This window comes from Nelumbo lutea, chromosome 4, assembly GCF_056320005.1.
Source record: "Nelumbo lutea isolate HS-2025 chromosome 4, American lotus-T2T, whole genome shotgun sequence".
Classification (NCBI taxonomy): Eukaryota; Viridiplantae; Streptophyta; class Magnoliopsida; order Proteales; family Nelumbonaceae; genus Nelumbo; species Nelumbo lutea.
The window spans coordinates 32,998,330-33,016,361 of record NC_142687.1 but is presented as its reverse complement, the minus strand read 5'-3'; the positions used below and the strand labels follow the sequence as shown (position 1 = coordinate 33,016,361).

Below are 18,032 nucleotides of genomic sequence, written 5' to 3'. Positions count from 1 at the left end.
GAAATGTTGATATTTGAATTCGTCATTTTGGGTATCACAAGATAATTTACTTAGGCTGAATTAGAATCGCCACTCATCAATCAAGTGAATTAGAGGTGATGGGGAATCAGTAGTAATCTTTTTGACTTAATAATGACTCTAAAGTCCAAGACACTAATTAAACTGATCCAAGTAAGACGTATTAGATGGAAGAGAAAAGAGGTTAGACACCTTGCTCCCATTTCAATAAATGGGGCCCACATGAGGGAAAAATCCGAGGCAAATACAAATGCATGAGATTTATCAATTTAAAAATATTGAATAGAAAATAAGAGAATTATTTAATTAATCAATGCGAAAAGAGAAATATTCAAATCAATTGTCATGGAAACGATAATCATTACTTGAAAATTAAACACTTGCCATTAAATAAGCCAAACACCCTAAACCTATACCACTGTTAAGTGTTAACAGATAAATATCCAATAAAATCAAATGGACTGAACAGTCCGTAAGGTTCAAATGGTATATCAATACCACAACATCAATAACTCATGCTAGATCATGGTGGATGAACAATCTAAATATCTAGTATTAAAGGCATTATCCATTGCATGAATTAATGAGGTATTGGTTTTCGGGTATGATTGACAGGCCTATTTTATATATATATATATATATATATATATATATATATATATATATATATATATAATTTATATTTTTTATTTTTTTGTAAAAATATTAAAAAAATGTAATTTGAAGTTATTTTTTCCACAATAATAATGGGGTAAGGGGCAAATCTTAAAAAGTTATTCAAATTTCAAAAAAAAAATCATTCTAATCAGATATCTGAGCGCAAAGTTACATACATATTTAATATGCAACCCGTGACCACCGAATCAAATGGGTCAACTGTCTAACTGCTTCGATCGAATGACTTTTGACCAATTCCCGGGTTTTAGTAAAACTGAATCCAAAATCAGGGCAGAGTGGCAATTTGGACAGTTCGGCAGGGGTAGGTCAACGATGAGTTCAAAACAATGAGTGTTACCACGAGAACAACGGGATGTAGGGAATGCAATGCATGGACCTCTTTTGGACTGCCACCTGAACTTCCACATACAGAAGATTCCTGACACCTATCCTATACATTTGTTATATTACTTATCATGGTTTTTTAACTGTCGTTGATTCGGACAATCAGACCATTTGGCCTGGGAGTCATTCAAGCAACCGGTTCCATTTTACTCCAAACTTGATCCCTGGCAAAAAATTATTGAATCAATCAACCATACATTGATTCAGATGGTCAAACCATTAACCCGTTCAACGATTTTTTGGCCGTTTTTTAAATTTAATTATTTTTTGAAATTTATTTTGACAGGACAGTCCATCCATTCAGACCAGATAATCGTACCATTGACCTAGAAACCAGTGGTCTGAACGGTGCCAATTCTGAGTCGTTTTTTAATACATTGCTCCCTACCCCAAATTGATGTATTTGTATTAATCAATTTTCTTGTAAACGGGCGGGAATATGTCTCTACCTTATCCGGAGAACTTCAAAACAGATGAGCTAGCTTAGTTGACTGCGTGCCTGGGAGGTCTGAGTTGAATATTTAGCTAGGCTGGTTTAGCTACTTTGAGGCACTCTGGATAAGCTATACGAAGAGGTTAAAGTGGCTGTATCAAAAAATGACCGACTGACAGTCAATTTGGGTTTTCCAGATTTCTCACCAAATATAGCTTAAAGGTTGTTTATGGAAGTGCTCAGGCTTCACATTTTCTGAGGTAGGCCCCACACAAACAGCCTATAAGTCATGTTTGGTGAAAATCCCAGATCAACTATCAATAATCAGTCATTTGAAGAGCTGTCTACTTTGCCCCCTTTGAATAGCTTATTTGAAGCGCTTGAAAGCTGCTGACCCATTTTAGCTAAATCTTCAGTTCAGTCCTACTCCTCCCAAATAGGCCTTAGCTGAGTTGTTGGCTGATCCAGTGAATCTGTTTGCATGTTCTATGCATAGGGATGTTAATTTCTACTCTATTTAGAGAGTTCTAACGGGGCTCTTTTTTTTTCTGTTTTGCTTAAAGAACGGGTTTTGGTGTGGGTATGGGTTTTACGATTCTACAACCTGTATGGGTATGGAATAGGATGCGGTACTAGACTAAACCCTAGGTCCCCAATCCACATATTGTTGTAAAGCATATAAATTTTATGTATTAAGTGTTGAATTTAATAATATTTTAAATTTTATGTGATAATTGGTGGTTTATGTGTTTTTTACATATCTTAATCAAATAATTAGAAAATTTGTTATTTTTTGTGTTATTTTACTTATTTATTGTTTATATATTACAAGAAATAATAAGAAATTAGATGTGGATGGATTCTAAACCCAATCTGCCCCTACCCTTGAATACGGAGAGGGTATGGTTAGGGAGGGTTTTGCTTTTTCATGTATGGGAAGGATTTGAATTCTCAAAATCCAATCCACTATGGGTTTTGGGGTGGGTGTGAGTTAAGAGGTTTAGGGAGGCGGATAGAGTAGAATTTACAAGACCCTTCCCAAACCTGTCCCGTGGATGCAATAAGAACTAGCTAAGGCTTGGAAGCTAATAAATAATTAATTAAGGTTTATTGATTCTCAGGGTTATTCCATTAATTTTATTTTTTACATTTTATTAATTATATTTTGAAATTCTACTTAATTTAAAATTATTAGCTTAACTGTTTGTTAAGAGAAACGGATTTTATTACTTTTATTATAATTATTCATTTTTTATATTTAGTATTTTTTGTACTTAATTGTAATTTTTAATTTTTAATTTTTTTCATCTTAATTATTTAAAGGTTACAATTTATTGAAAATAAACATCAAAACTAAAAAAATACTAACTCGTATTATTTTATCATTTTTTATTAATTTTATCAAGAAGCAAGTTAATTTTTAATATTAGTTTCATAGTGGAAATTTTAATTAAATAAACTGATTTTATAATTTAATTAGATTATATTATGTTCAATTAAAATTATAATATAATTAATTAAGTTATTGATGGAACACCAATCCATTCATTGAAAACCAAATATTCTAGATTCAGCATGCCTTTTAAAGAAGATAACTGAATTCCTGGCATGCCTTTGTTCTTAGGAAAATGGAATAGCTATCATAAGAAGATGGGTTAAAGACTTAAACCTCCTTTCACGTTTCTCATAAATACTGAAACATTTCCTCTGTTTTGAAATTGGACTAAGACCTCCCTTACTGGATGAGATCACTGGACAAAAATCTCCCCTCTAACAAATCTATCATGATCCACCTTATGACCAGAAAAAAAATCCCTTTCCATTACTCCTTATTCAGTATTTGTGTTGTGTTTTGTTTTAAATTAGTTTATTAGTGATAATCTTTGTTTTCCTCATGAGTCAAGGTATACTAGCTTCAACTACAGGAGATTCTATAAATATGGTTTGGGAAGAAAGATTGGGCATGATGCCTCTGCGAAATAGAATAAAACAACCACAAGCATTGTCAATCCACTTCATAACCGATGAGTTATCAAGAAGTAGCGGATTCACTTTCTCTCCAATTTTAAAAATCTGTTGGGTTTTCATTGGATTCCTCCATTAAATAAATGAGTAGGAGTTCAAACCTGGGAAGTTGAAAGTTTGGGCTTCTCTTGTATCGTTTGTAATTAATTAAAACTTACAAGTTTGTTTCTTTTCGAGAGAGGTGCCTTCAAAATGATTGTCTTTTGGAAATTAAGCAGGATTTGCAAAGAATGGTAGATAGCTTGCAAGGGAGAATTTCGCAAGGCATCCTATCTTATTTCTTCCCTGAGTTTATGTTATGTGGTTTTATTTGAAAATTTAAAGAGTGATAGAGGGTAAAAATGTCTTCTAATGGATACGGCCAAATATAAAGGCATTTTCTTGGGAGATTTAAGTCCTATAAAATAGTAGAGGGAGGTACAAGTATTTATCACAAACAACAGGGAGGTTTAAGTCTTTTATATTGACGTTAAATAGTTGCAAGGAGCAATGAGAGGATAATGACGTGGGTTAAGAGGTATTTAGGAATGATAAAGAGGAGAGAGAGAGAGTTAAGGAGTAAGTTTCCCACTTAAACATGATTTGGGTTGGAGGTATTTAGGAATGATAAAGAGGAGAGAGAGACTTAAGGAGTAAGTCTCCCACTTTAACATGATTTGGGTTAGTGGTAATTAGAGTTTTGCCATGTGGTGGCTCAATAGGAGGTTTGGGTTGAAGAAAAGGAGGAAAGAGAGAATGAATGAGTAGGTAGGAAGGGCAACGGGGCGGGTTTGGGGCAGGGCTTACATTCTCCTCTCCGACCCCAATTTCCAAATCATTCCCCATCCCCGTCCCCGATCTCCGCCAGGAAAGAAATGCTCCTCCATCCCCGACGCCACCTGGGATGAATTCGACGAGTTGCAAAGTTTCAAATCTGCAACTTGTGAGCACTGAGTTGATAGAAAGAGAAAGAAAGGACTGTTGCGGGCTTGCAACGTTGCCTCACCTGAGAGAAAAAGAGCACTGACGGCGACTACTGATACTGAAGACGATAGGATAGACGAAGAACGGAAGAAGGGAAGGGTTTTGAGTTTCAGGCGCCGCCCTTTGTTCTTTCTTCTTTCTTTGTTGTGTGTAGGTAGTAGAAGAGAGTGACTCGAGAGAGTTGAGAGTTTTAAGTTTGTATTTTACTCTTTTTTAGTTTTTATTATTTGTGTAATTATAATATTATAATATTATAATATAAATATTATATAAAATAATATTATATTATATATATATATATATAATATTATATATTAATCGGGGCCGGGGCCGGGGCCGGGGTGGGGTGGGGATTGCATTCCCCATCCCATCCCCGAACACAATTAGGGATTCAGTTTTAGCCCCATCCCCGACCCCAACCCCACTGGATCAGAGAGCCCGGGTACCTGTCGGGGATGGGGAAAATTGCCATCCCTATGAGTAAGAAGGATTCTAAACCCAAGCAATTTATAAGACCAAGCCCAGCCCAATTGATGCTAGGTTTTACTCAAGCTTATGCTTGCATTGACTATTAGGGCTTTGACTTTGCTTGGGCTTGGAGCATTTTTGTTTTGTATACCCCCCCAAAATAGATTTAACAATCGATGCTTCATGCTTGGACAGTGCAGCCTCCTGAAAGCAACTTTGAAATTCAATTATTCAAAGGCTACATATTTCCATGATGGAAAATGTAAATTTCATTTAATAAACAATGAATGATAATTATAATACACAACAATTAGGATTTAGGAGGCAGAAGAACATTTTCAATTACTTGGGGAACAACTGCTCGAACCCTTATTCAGTTGAGAAACTTCGACTGCTTGTATGCTAGATTAATACTTACTAGAATCTGGTTTTCCTTGCTTAGTCTTAGGACTAGCATTGTTAAGACAATTCCGAAAGAATCGTATCCCCTGTACCAAACAAAGATTCCATTAAGGATACAAAGTTGTACCAGAGAGCGAAAGGACTCCGGATCTCCTGCCCACAAGAACTCTGCCCAGGTCTACCCACAACACACTACCCCCATGAATTGGGAACAACTCCCTGTGCATAATACTATGTAGGAGGATGAGATGTTCTCCATGTATGGCTGCGATGTTATGTGGGTAGATGTGGGCAGAGTTTGTGTGGGCAGGAGATCTGAACTCGAGAGAGAGAAACCTGGAAATATAATGCAAATATTCAAATTTCATGTCCGCACCTGCAAGGCAAAAGTAATATCTGCTTCATCAATTTTTAATGTTACTCTCCTTAATCTATCCTCTCGAGATTGGCCAAGTTTGAGAAGACCCTGCATTATGAAATAGATCAAAGTCTGTCAGCCCTAACTTGCTCTACAGGTCCTTTTAATAATTAAACTGGTAAGATTGCAAGAGAGTACTTGTTAATTATTTGGAAAAAGAAAATTAACTCAAATAGAGCTTTAGAGCTATTGTATTTTTGACCTGGTCACCGAGCACTTTACACATATTTGAGAATTCCAGAATGCCAGAATGGAGGATTAGTGCTGATTTACAGATTTCGGAGTAAGATTTATTCAGCTGCACCAGATAAACAACTTGAACCATCAGCTGTGAACATATTTAAGACAGCTTCTTAATCATCTAAATATAAAACTTGGGGGAAGGGAACATACATCTCCGATAGTAGTATCTTTCTTTCCCTTGCGGAAAAGTTTCACCAAAGAGCAAAGTATCATCTGCAGTACAACAGTTTTAAATTGATGTATAAGAATTCAACCCTTCCTTAAGAAAGGTACTAAGGCTATGAATAGAAGATATATACGGCATCATTTTTCTGTCAAATGACAAGTCTTATTTTCTCAAGTTTAGTTATAAATAGATATTTTTTAATGCAGAATCTGGCAGGGTGCAAAAATTCTACATTAAATCAAGGTTACTAAGCCAATAGAAACCAGCAACTTAAAATAGCTAAATATTTCAAGCAACTGATAGCAATTGAAAAGTTCTAGTGTTGAAAATTTAGCTGGGATTGATCACCCCGGAGTCCAATTTTAACTTACCTGTTGATGCTGTGGAAGAGACTGTATAGTGTCCACTATTGCTGATTTGAATGTCCTTGATAAAGCAATGGCCATATAATCAACCCTCACCTACATGTGTTTAAAATGACTAAGATAATGGTTCCCAACAAAGGACATCATTGGCATAGAGGACCATGAACTACTAGATTCAATAAGTAAATAATTCTCTTCATAACAGCCACTGTGTCCATCACAACGATTTACCAGTCAGTTTGAAGCATTATAACACTCTAATACTATTAATGAAACAAATTTTCCAGATCAAATGTGTGTATACCAGGTTCTAGTATAAGAACATGCCAAGATGGTTTAACAATTTGGAAGTACCCAACATTTAAATAGTTATTATAACCATTATAAAAGTCAATAATATTAAAGCTCTGGTGGCATTCCCTTTTTAAGTTTTCATTATTTGAAGACTTGATTGAGATGAAAAAGGATAAGTGTCTAGAGTAATAATAATGTCAACTTGATGAGATAATAAAGTACTAGAAGATTGATCACTTACAATGTTAATTTCTTGCTTCAATAATTCTGCTACAGGAGATATCAGTTGATGAGGTGATGCCTGCTCAACCTGTAACAATCCTGTACTACCACTTTTATTTTTCAACTCTTCTTCTAGCATCTCAATAGCATTCCTGAAGCACAACAGAACCTTAACTTTGGCACCATTTGAGCAACATGATTTCAAGTGAAATGACAGGAATATTCTATTTGATCCAACTACTGCACCAGGAAATGCTTTTCCTAGGGCAGACATGGTTTTTTAGATGTTTCTCCAAATGTAGGCATGCATCTATATGCTGAAGGTTGAAAATCAATGTACATAAAACTTAATCATGTCCTAACATTGATGTTACATGCAATTTTCGTATGATCTTTCAAAAACATTTCCAATTACAGAAAAGATTATGAAATGGAAATAAGAAACATTGAGACTCAGAAAAGTTGAACCAATTTACTCATGCTTACAGGATGGAGATAAAAGAAGAAAACAAAAAGCCAAGAGAAAAGAGAGAAAACAATATAGAATGCAGCAATGAAAATTGGTGCAACCACAAACGCCAACAATGCATCAATTACAATAGAACACTGACCTACAAACACAGAGAGCTTTCATCGTATCTCCAGATGCAGCTGCAACTCTCTTATCATATGGCAATATAGTTAGAAACTTTTCAAAGTAAAATGCAATATTATAAAGTGTAATTACTTCAATGGTGTAAAGAAGCTACCAGCAGAAGACAAGTTATAAGGCTTCGCTTGGTTATATAAAAAAAAGTAAAAAAAAAAAAAGAAATCCTATACCATTGAAGAAATTTCTATACTGAAGATTTTACCATTCAAGTCACAAATTTTAAGGCCTATGCTCCAAAGATAACTGGTATTTTTTTCCACATGCAGGCTGGAATCAAATCAAGAAATCCACGATATACAAAATCCTACTTAATATATCACATACGGGAAAACACATATGAGAGTAAGTCAAGAAATCCATGACCCACTTTATTAAGGTGTTTGATCTTTTGAACAATGCAGTCCAAAATATTACAAATTTTAACTATATTGAAATAAATTGCTAGGTTGTATTACTTCAGAATGATATGATGAGACCAATGATACCATCTAAAATGGTAAGTCATGGACCGTCATCTGGTCTGTGTTTGAACTATTGCACTTCAACCATGAGATCGACATAATGAAGGGGCAAGGGCAGTGTATGCATGAGAGAGATAGGAGAGATCATGGTTTTATCATGTATCCAATGCAAAAGATCCAATATGAACTTAGCAATCAAGTCTTCAAATACAGTCAAGCATGCATAGGAGAGAAAAGATGAAGCATTAGAAGTGAAACTGGACATACTCTTGCACAAATCTCCAATGCTTGAGGTTGAAAGACATCATATGGAAGAGACTAATAAAACAGCAAAAAAAGTCAGGTAATACTGGAGAAGTTATTTTTGCTCCTTATATAATTCTTTGGAAAAGGTAAATTACACTAGAAATGAAAAAGAAAGACAATACAAAACAGAAGCTGAGAAGCATGGTACAAAAATTCACTCAAAATTCAAGGAACAAACTCGACCTCAACCTAATCAATATTTGCAAACAATCACAAGTCTGTTGTGTTATTTGTTAACCATAGAATCTATATAAAACATGCACAAAAGTTTGATACTAATAAAATCACATTGAACTGATACTCCAAGAGCTCAGGATCACAAGTCTGTTGTGTTATTTGTTAACCATAGAATCTATATAAAACATGCACAAAAGTTTGATACTAATAAAATCACATTGAACTGACACTCCAAGAGCTCAGGATCACAATATCTGGAGTTTATCTGGACTTATTACCAAAAAGCCCAAGATATTAGTGATTTTAAAGAAACCTATTAATATGGTAATTTTGTAGGAAGAATGGTATATATTAGATATATTTTTAAAAACCCTAAAAATAGCAATGAAACTATTTACCTCTTGAGTTGACATATCAATACTATTTACCTTTAGAAAAAATATCTGTAGCTAAAAGACAAAAAGGGCAGGTAGAAAATATGAAGTACCATGAGTCTTTGTTGAAGAATCCTGAGGATCTGATCCTTAGAGTAGGCCCGAAAAGTTATAAGCATGATTTCACCTAGTATGGGAATGAAGAGATGAAAGAGTAACTAAGTACCAAGTTTGGCATAGAGAGAAACTAATTTAAATGTAGCTATAAGGTACAATGAGAAAGCAATGTTCCACTAAAGTTCAAGAATTGCCTTAGAATAAACAAAAAACAACACTTGTAAGCTTGTATGGCATCCGAGTATCAGGAGAGGGACACTCAAATGCTCTTTTAAAATAATATGCACATGTTTATGAACTGCAATAAAGGATGAGGCTGAGAGCATTATCCAGTAAATTAAAAGGCAGATCCTCTTGGAATTTATTTCAGTACCCAAATTGGTTTAGCAGAAGGCCTAGGAAAATAACATGGATACTGAATAGGCAAAAAAACTAGAAATTCAATTTCCTGGTTTCACTTTAAGACCTACTAGTAAAGTTATTGATGATGCTTGACGGAAATCTACTGGAAGAGGAGTACTAGAAAGCAGTACACAGCATGCAGTGTCACTTTTCCTTCCTGCTATGAAAGAATAGCATTTACCAAGAAACTGGTCCTACAGGTTATTAATATTCTATTAAAAAGAAAATAAAGAAATCAAATCCATTTTAGTTACTTTTTACTGGTAACTACAGTTTATATATTCAAGAAGGAAAAAAATTAATTGTTTCCTAAAACCCTTCTTGATAGAAATATAAGTGAAGGGCAATAGTTTTGAATAAGATCAGCTAATAGTGTAGCTGATGCTTTGGCAAGGCAGGGAGCAGGCAGAGACCAGTTGTGCTGGGGATTGATTCCCCAAGGGGGGAATTTATAACATTGGAAGAAGGAAAGAATACAAAGGTGGGTAGTAGAAGCTGACCCATAAACTTGGGATGTTTTGCCACTGTGTATACTTGTACAACATTTCCCGTAATACTTGATAAAAGGTCAACTGTTATTGATGATAAAATAGGGATGAATAAGATGATAGAGAATCCAAACTGTTTCAGCAGCTGGTCAATCATAGACCGAAACTATGTATGTTAGCAGGTTTTGAGAAAATAATACTTTGAAAAAAATAAAGTCCAATAAAAGAATGACATGGTAATTTGGCTACCGAAAGGAATAAAATTTCTTTCATAAGTAGTTGGATAATAAAATAGAACAAAGTTAGTAAGCTCACAATTCAACGGTTGAAGCTTTGGCAGAAAGCGATCAGCCAGGTCTATAGCATTTGCTATTCCTGAAAAAGCAAGAAAGAAATCAGCTTCTCCAGCGCTTATGATGTGTTATACACAAACAGCTTTCAGAGTTTCAACATGGATGTTATATTATTTAGGAATTAGGACTATACCTATTAAAATGAAAGAAATTTTATTCACTTACAGTTGTTACCTTAAATTCGGAACTATACCTATTAAAATGCAATTGGAAGATGGAAGAGTTGCAAGCATGAAAAGATCATGAAGCACAGCACGATCTTTGGTTATCAAATAATCCAATTCATCAACAATTAACAGCCTGGAACAAGGAGAAGTTGATGAATGAAGCCAAATATTTACAACCATTCAAATTGGAAAGTAAGCAGTAAAGCAATTCATACATACAAAAAAGAAGGTACTGTAATAAAATCTCAAAAAGCATAGCTAGAATATGATATATGAATTACAGATATGATATATGTATTAAAATCTCCAAAAGCATGCTAGAATATGAAACAAATACAATGAAAGTATAGGAGGGTGAGGGTTGCTTGTTAGAAAACAATCTATGGAGGTGCTGAAGTGGTGAAGTTCCATTTGTCTTCTTCCGGGAATGAAGCTTTTCAAATATCTAAGGCAGCCACAGAAAATTAGTACATTCAACATGTAGGTTTCCATAATACATAGGAACAACTCATGGTATGTGTACCTTAAGGAAAATTTCACTTGTGTTTGTAAGAGAAGTACAATTTATACTCAATACATCTGGTGGTTGAAATCCTGCCTGGCAATGAAGTCAACGTAGGAACCTGGTTTAGTCTAAAAAGGAATTTAGAACATACTGTCGAGCAGGAGAAACATATACATGCACAAAGCACCCAACTTTCATCTAGAAGGACCTATGCATACACATCTGACATAGCTGGGCATTGAGACTCACAATTAATTGGTCCATTTTAATGGAGATGTCTTATAAGTCAAGGAAAAAATCTGACCATTGGATAACCTTAATTATCCAATCAATTATGTACTCTTGGGCTGTCAGAGTACATGGAAAACACACCTCCCATACCTCACACAAAGACAGAAGAAGAAACGAATATTAAGAAGTCATCAATTATGTGGAAATGTGCTAGAGTTGCTGTCTACTGGGCAATTTGGGAAGAAAGAAATCCATGCATTTTGTCTGAAAAGGAAAGGAGTAAGATGCCATCATTGAAGTAGTTGCCATTAGGGTGGTACATTGGGTGAATCTGTGGATATTTGTTTGAGGGTGTCACTACAGATAATGTTGTTGAGGAATTGGAAGGAAGTGGCTAATTTAGCCCCACGAAAATTAGTCCCCTCTGGTCTCCACCAGCTTCTGGATTTATTAAGTTGAACTTTGATGGAAGCAGTGAAAGTAATCTGGGGCCTTCAGGCATTGGAGGAATTTTCAGAGATGAGGAAGGGAAGGTTATTGCTGTATTTTCTGGTCCTATTGGTGTAAGTGAGTCACTTAAAGCTGAGGTTATGGAAGTAATGGAAGGGTTAAAGAAGGCTAAAGAATTAAATATTAGAAAGTCAATTGTTGAAGGAGACTCAAAATTGGTTATAAGGTCGTTGCAAAAGGAGGAAAATGGATTATGGAAGTTTGCCAATGAAAAGAGAAAGTTCAGATGGTTAACTCAGGATGTAGAGATTCAGATGCAATGGGTAAAGAGAAGTGCTAACTCCTTTGCGGATGCTCTTGCTCCACAAGGGGTGGGAAGGGACCAAATGTTCTGTGTTGTAATTTTTTTTTTATGTTTTGCCCGGGGAGGGTTAAGAGAACTTACCTATCCCCTTTGCTTTCCTTTGTATTTTTCTCTTAAATTTCTTAATAAAAGGTTCTGTTGTTGATCAAAGAAAAAAAAAAAAAAAAAAGAAAGAAAAGCTTGACCCAGCATTTTTTTTTTGGGCAAGAGTCCCAGCAAATTTAATTCATATTTAGTTTCCAAGATGATAGCTATCAGCGTCTCCACAGCCTAAACAACCAAATGAAAAATGAATAGAATACCTCTTTTGTCCATTCAACCAGTTGCTCTTTAACTTTGTTTATTGTTAATGTTTTTCCCGTCCCTGGACACCCAGAGATATATAAATTCCCACCTTTCTTCTGGTCTATGCATGATTTGCAGAAATCCAATATTCTTTTCTGTTCCTCCTCCCGGCACACGATAGCACAAGGTGCTGTTGATACATGCAATGCTTTTTTCACGGCACTCATCTGCTCAGAATCTTGATATAGATCAAAGTATAAAATTGGATCAAGGTCAACTGAACATGCACCACAGATTAGAATCAACACCAAGAAGAAAAAAAAAAAAAAAAGAAACATCCTAAAGCAGTTCGGGTTTCTAAGAGGGGTAATGAGAAGAGAACAAATCAAGATCATTTACAGATACTCTTAATGAACTCAAGCCAGATCCTACTTTATTTTTAAGTAGGGTATTAGTAGAATATCTACAAAAATTAAAAGCTTACCTTTGGGATTCCATGTTGGTATCTGAGGAAGACTATCATACAATCTTCTCCGAGTGGATTTGGGTGATCGAGCAAGCTTGTCACCGGACCCTTTGACAGTTTTGGGTGATTCGGCAAGCTTATTATCAGATCCTTTGCCAGTTTTCTGTAATTTGACTAGCTTATTACCAGATTTTTTGCGAATTTCCTGAAATAATTAGAGATAATGCCAACGTTAATGAAGGAGAAAATTAGATTATGATGTAACCGTTTTCGGCCACGTACCAATGTTTTGTGATGTAAAATTTTTTGGCTAATTACCTCGTCATTTGACCCGGTGGTGGGGTGCCTTAGTAATGAGCTACTTGGTGGTGAAGTGCCTACTGGCGAACTGCTTGGTGGAGAACTGCTTAGGGGCGAACTGCCTGGTGGCGAACTGCCCGATGGCGAACTGTCTGGTGGCAAACTGCCTGGTAGCGAACTGCCTGGTGGCAAACTGCCTAGTAGCGAACTGCCTGGTGGCGAACTGCTTGGTGGCGAACTGCCTGGCGGAGAGCTACCTGGTGGCGAACTCCCTACTAGGCGGCCGATGACTTAGAGAATGGTGGAGCTCCCTGGTGCGGCGCAATCCGACTGCCCTCAGCACGAGGTGGTCTTCTTTCCTTAGGCAGTGGGAGCTGAGGGACCTGTGAGAACTCCATCTTTTCCTCCTCTTTGTATGCGGCGGGAGCTGAGGGACCTGCGAGAACTCCATCTTTTCCTCCTCTTTGTAGGCAACGGAAGCTGAGGGACATGCGAGAACTCCATCTTTTCCTCCTCTTTGTAGGCGGCGGGAGCTGAGAGACCTGTGAGAATTGAATAAGAGGTCCTGGGGGTATTTTCCCGGCGGAGGCTCTCCAACGCTTAAGTTAGCACCTTGATTGTAGAGAGCTTTGAAGATAATATGAGAGAGCTAGAGACTAGGGGTTACTTCCCTTTTTTCCTTCATCCTCCTCCCCTTTGGGGGGTGAAGTCTTTATATACCGGAGTCCTCGCGGGTTAGGTGGGTGAAAAGCCTCCAAACGGTAAGACTCGTCACATCCTGTCAGAACCGAGGTACAGTGGTGAACTCCTCGAGGTCGTCAGCTTGGCGCTTGTGTCAGGCGGCCAGGTCGGCGCCTGGGCCGGGTTGTCAGGGCGGCGCCTGCGTCAGTCGGCGAGTCGGTGTCTGGGCCAGGTCGTTAGGTTGGCGCCTGTGTCAGTCGGCGGGTCAGTGTCTAGGCCAGGTCATCAGGCAAGAGATCTTCCTGCGATACGCCAAACTACTCTTGTACCAAACTTCTCTACAAGTGGCGAGCTACCTACAACGAGCTGTCTGAGGGCGAACTGCCTGGGGGCGAACTCCCTGTGGCGAGCTGCCGGTGGCGAGCTCTACCGAGCTGCCTGGCTCTTTGGCAAGCTCCCTGGTGAGCTACCGAGCTCGTGGGGTATGTATGCCGCCGAGTTTATCGGTGGGCGTTTTATGGGCGGCTTGGCCGGATCATGTGCTAGGCTGGTTCAGGTCGTCAGGTCGCGCAAGCCACGTGCCAAGTCATCAGGTCGTGTAGGCAGCGCGCAGGTCGTTTCCGCGCGCAAGTCGCGCCAGGCCGGCCAGACTAGTGCCCGGGTGGGTCACCAACTTCGTAAGTTTGTTGGCCGGGTGTTTACCTAGTTGTCACGAGATGCCACATGTCACAATTCCACTCTTGCACCAAATCTGCCCTCATCAGATTAGAAGTTGAAAATCAATAAAATCCAAATGTAGTTATATAGAACCATCAATTGGAACTCACGTTTGAAACGCTATTTGGGCTGCTATCGATGCATCTACGAGGCGATTTCCATTTATCCGGCGAGCAGGAAGTGGAAGGAATTGAGACTGGACTGTCATGGCTTGCTCCAGATCTCAATCGCCTTTTCCGAGGTGTGGAATATCCCCCTGATCGAATCTCATCAGTTTTCTCCACCTTCACAGATTTCTTTTCTTTGTTTTTGTTTCTACTAGCAAAAACTCAGAAAAGATGCAACTTCACCAGCAACCGAGAAGAAAACAAAGTGAAACCACGTTACGCAGGTTTTTGAGCGGGAAAAAAAATAACGGTAGGACTGCAGTTCCCGCCACAGAGCCACTCGCCGTCTCGCCCTCTGCCTTGGTCAGTTGGTCTAAAAAGTAAGGGGTGCAACTCGGGCGGGCTGGGCCGGATTTATGGACAACGTAGCCTAAGGCCCGAGTCCGGATCAATCCCAAGGTCAAGTCTGTTCTTTCCAAAAAAATTGACCAATACGTATGCATATATGTGTGTATTTATGCAAATATATGTATCTGGGTGTATGTTTATAATTAAAATGGGTTCGAATTGGGAAAGTGTAAATCAGGGTTTGACCTACCTAAAGGTTAGGCTCAGGCTCAGCCCAAAAAATAAAAAGAAAAAGCTGAAATCTTTGGCCCAGTCCAATTAGAAATGGCAATGGGGTGGGGCGGGATTTTGTATGCCTTGTCCCGGATCCTGAACTCAAATACACTACCTTGTATACCATACCCCATTGGGACTAGAAATTCTAATCTCATCCTCATCCCCACGAGGAACGGGGATTGTTGAATTTGCCTTGCATCACCCCAATCATTCCTACTTGCAAATTATTATTATTATTATTATTATTATTATTATTATTATTATTATTATTATTATTATTATTTTGTTTGAAACCTACTTATAGCTATAATATATATAAAGACGCACAAATACACTTTTGTCCATCCCACTCCGTCTCCTCAAAGTTTTGGGTTTTTTCGAAACCTGCCCCAAACCTGATCAGTGGTCAAAAACCTACCCCAACCAGGTAGAGGTGGGGGCGGAACCCCTGAGATTAACAGGTCAAATTGCCATTTCTAAGTCCAACCTAAGGATTGAAAGTCCAAACCCAACATATATAAAATTATGGGTTGGGTCAGTCCAAGCATATTTTTTTCTTTTGTTGTACTTGGTCCATGATTGGGTCGAGCACTTGAAAAAGTTAGGTGCCAAATGCAAATATGTGCTTATTTAAATAAGCACTTGAAAAAGTTAGGTGCCAAATGCAAATATGTGCTTATTTAAATAAGCACTTATTTTTTACTTAAGCACTCTCAAACATGGCCTAAATCATATAAGGACAAAGATGTAAGGGAAGCAAATGGATTGAATAGAATTAGGATAGCGCTATATTCAGATTTGATTCAATAAGAAAATTGAATTTGATGAGAAACCCATGGATTTGTAAACTGTTAGTATTCAACTGACAATTTTTGCAGATATCTGATTGGGATTTTATTATAGTGAAAATTTTCTAAAAATTCATATTTATATCTATACTACTATTAAAATTGAGGATAAGGTCTAGATTCTATTTTTTATTGACCAAAATACCCCTATCTTTGAATTTGTTCCTTCTTTATTATGAGGGTAAAAATTGTAATTTGAACAACTACTTTTAAGTTTATTACAATTCTTGCCACTAAGCCTTTTAATTAAGGTATTAACTCTAATTCCCTCTCATTAAATCATCTATTTAAGATATATTAAATGAAAGAGATTCATATACTTTTTCTTAACTAAAACACCCTTTGAATTTAGTCATTTTAAACTATGAGGGCAAAAATGTAATTTGAATTATTACTTTTCACTCCATTCAATTCTCACTCATTAAAAGGGTGTTATATAGTATGGATGAGAAACTAGGTGGCGTGTTCTCATCCACACTACACCCGTGGCATAGATGAACCCACAACATTCCATAGTAGCAAAGTTGTCATGCATTTTGGACAAAATGGATGAATTAAACCACACCACACCCCATAGGCATTATGTAAGGTGTGGTGTAGTTTATCCCACATTTTGTGTTTTGATTTCATGCATCTCATCTATAATATGTGAGATGATCTATGCTGTTAATTAAGAATAAAACTATTTTGTGTTTTTTAAACAATACAAATATAAAAAATTAATATAACTTCAATCATGACTAATACAAAATAATAATAATAATAATAATAATAATAATAATAATAATAATAATTATTATTATTATTATTATTATTATTATTATTATTATTATAATCGACAATTCGTAGAAGGTGGTGTGGACTAATAGGTGTGGTGTGATACTCGACAATTGGGGTTAATACCGGCCTCAATCCCTAACCATTTCTGGGTCCACCCTTCAATCCAAGGGTTGTCCAAAACACTGATATGCCAACATGATATATTACAATTCCATTCCACCCAACTAATTAATTAACGGCTCAGTTCTATATCCCCTATTCCTACAAACCAAATGGACCCTTATAATCTCTCTCTCCCTCTCTATCAATCACAGACTCTGTTATTATTCAGCCTCTACGTGCAATGGTATTCTAACAATGAGAAAATACTATTTAGCAGCTTAGGAGTTAGAAGCCATGCATAACACGAGTATTGAGTCTATTGACTAGTTAGACGAGAAGACTATTAGGGCTGAGTCTTTCTTTTGTCATTGTAGGTAGGCTTACATTGTAGCATGTAGGTGTTGAATTGTGGAGTAGGTCTATAATTGGGTCGGATTCGGCAACGTCTGATCCAATCCTACTAATGAAGTCTTGATTCTGAATTTGGTCGAGTTAAAATGATGGGAGAACCTTACAGTTCTTATGACAAACTCCAACCCTTTTCTGGCCGTTTGGACCCGTCAGTGACTCATAGCCCTTGCCAAAACGTAGATTCGAGTCCCGCTATTTCTATCTATATTGAAAAGTTGGTGTATTGTGTTAAATACCAAAAAAAAAAAAAAAGGTGATCTATAGCCCTTAGAAAACACCTTGGATTCGAGATTTTAACAAACATTTCTCAAATGAAATTGTAAGACAAAGATAAGTATTCCTCTATATACAGTAGCATATAACCTTTATAAATTTTCAATTTTTTTTACAAATGCCCTGTTATCAATCAAAGCACTAAAAATTTTGCACTGATGTTTATAAATGAAAGTTTATATTGTTAATCACTACAACTAGACCAACCAATCACATGCTGTCCACCTATGTGAGCCCATACTTGTGCCCATCCTCATGTGAGCTCTTAATCATGCCCACACCTACTCTAAGGCCCCATTCGCTTTTCAGTAA

At 37.0% G+C, this 18,032-nt stretch overlaps 1 protein-coding gene across 1 annotated transcript; it reads right to left on the bottom strand.

The window, feature by feature from the left end:
* Positions 1-5,220: 5,220 nt before the first annotated feature.
* LOC148855064 (DNA replication factor CDC6B-like) lies at positions 5,221-15,437 on the bottom strand. Its single transcript, XM_088984876.1, has 17 exons — positions 15,428-15,437; positions 13,196-13,467; positions 12,896-13,082; positions 12,429-12,688; positions 11,100-11,174; positions 10,954-11,021; positions 10,603-10,709; positions 10,372-10,431; positions 9,163-9,236; positions 8,460-8,510; positions 7,691-7,740; positions 7,099-7,231; positions 6,570-6,659; positions 6,183-6,245; positions 5,992-6,087; positions 5,748-5,837; positions 5,221-5,457 (listed from the first exon to the last, which is right to left on the bottom strand). Exons 1-17 carry the CDS (start codon positions 15,435-15,437, stop codon positions 5,377-5,379), a joined length of 1,767 nt encoding a protein of 588 aa, XP_088841002.1. The 3' UTR covers positions 5,221-5,376.
* Between the last annotated feature and the right edge of the window lie 2,595 nt (positions 15,438-18,032).

Excerpts from the sequence above, each read along its gene's own strand:
- LOC148855064 (XM_088984876.1), bottom strand. Across the intron at positions 10,710-10,953 it reads CTTCAGCACCTCCATAGATT|GCTGTTAATTGTTGATGAAT; the intron begins GTTTTCTAACAA and ends TCCTTGTTCCAG. Across the intron at positions 9,237-10,371 it reads AAAGCTTCAACCGTTGAATT|GTGAAATCATGCTTATAACT; the intron begins GTGAGCTTACTA and ends TTCCCATACTAG.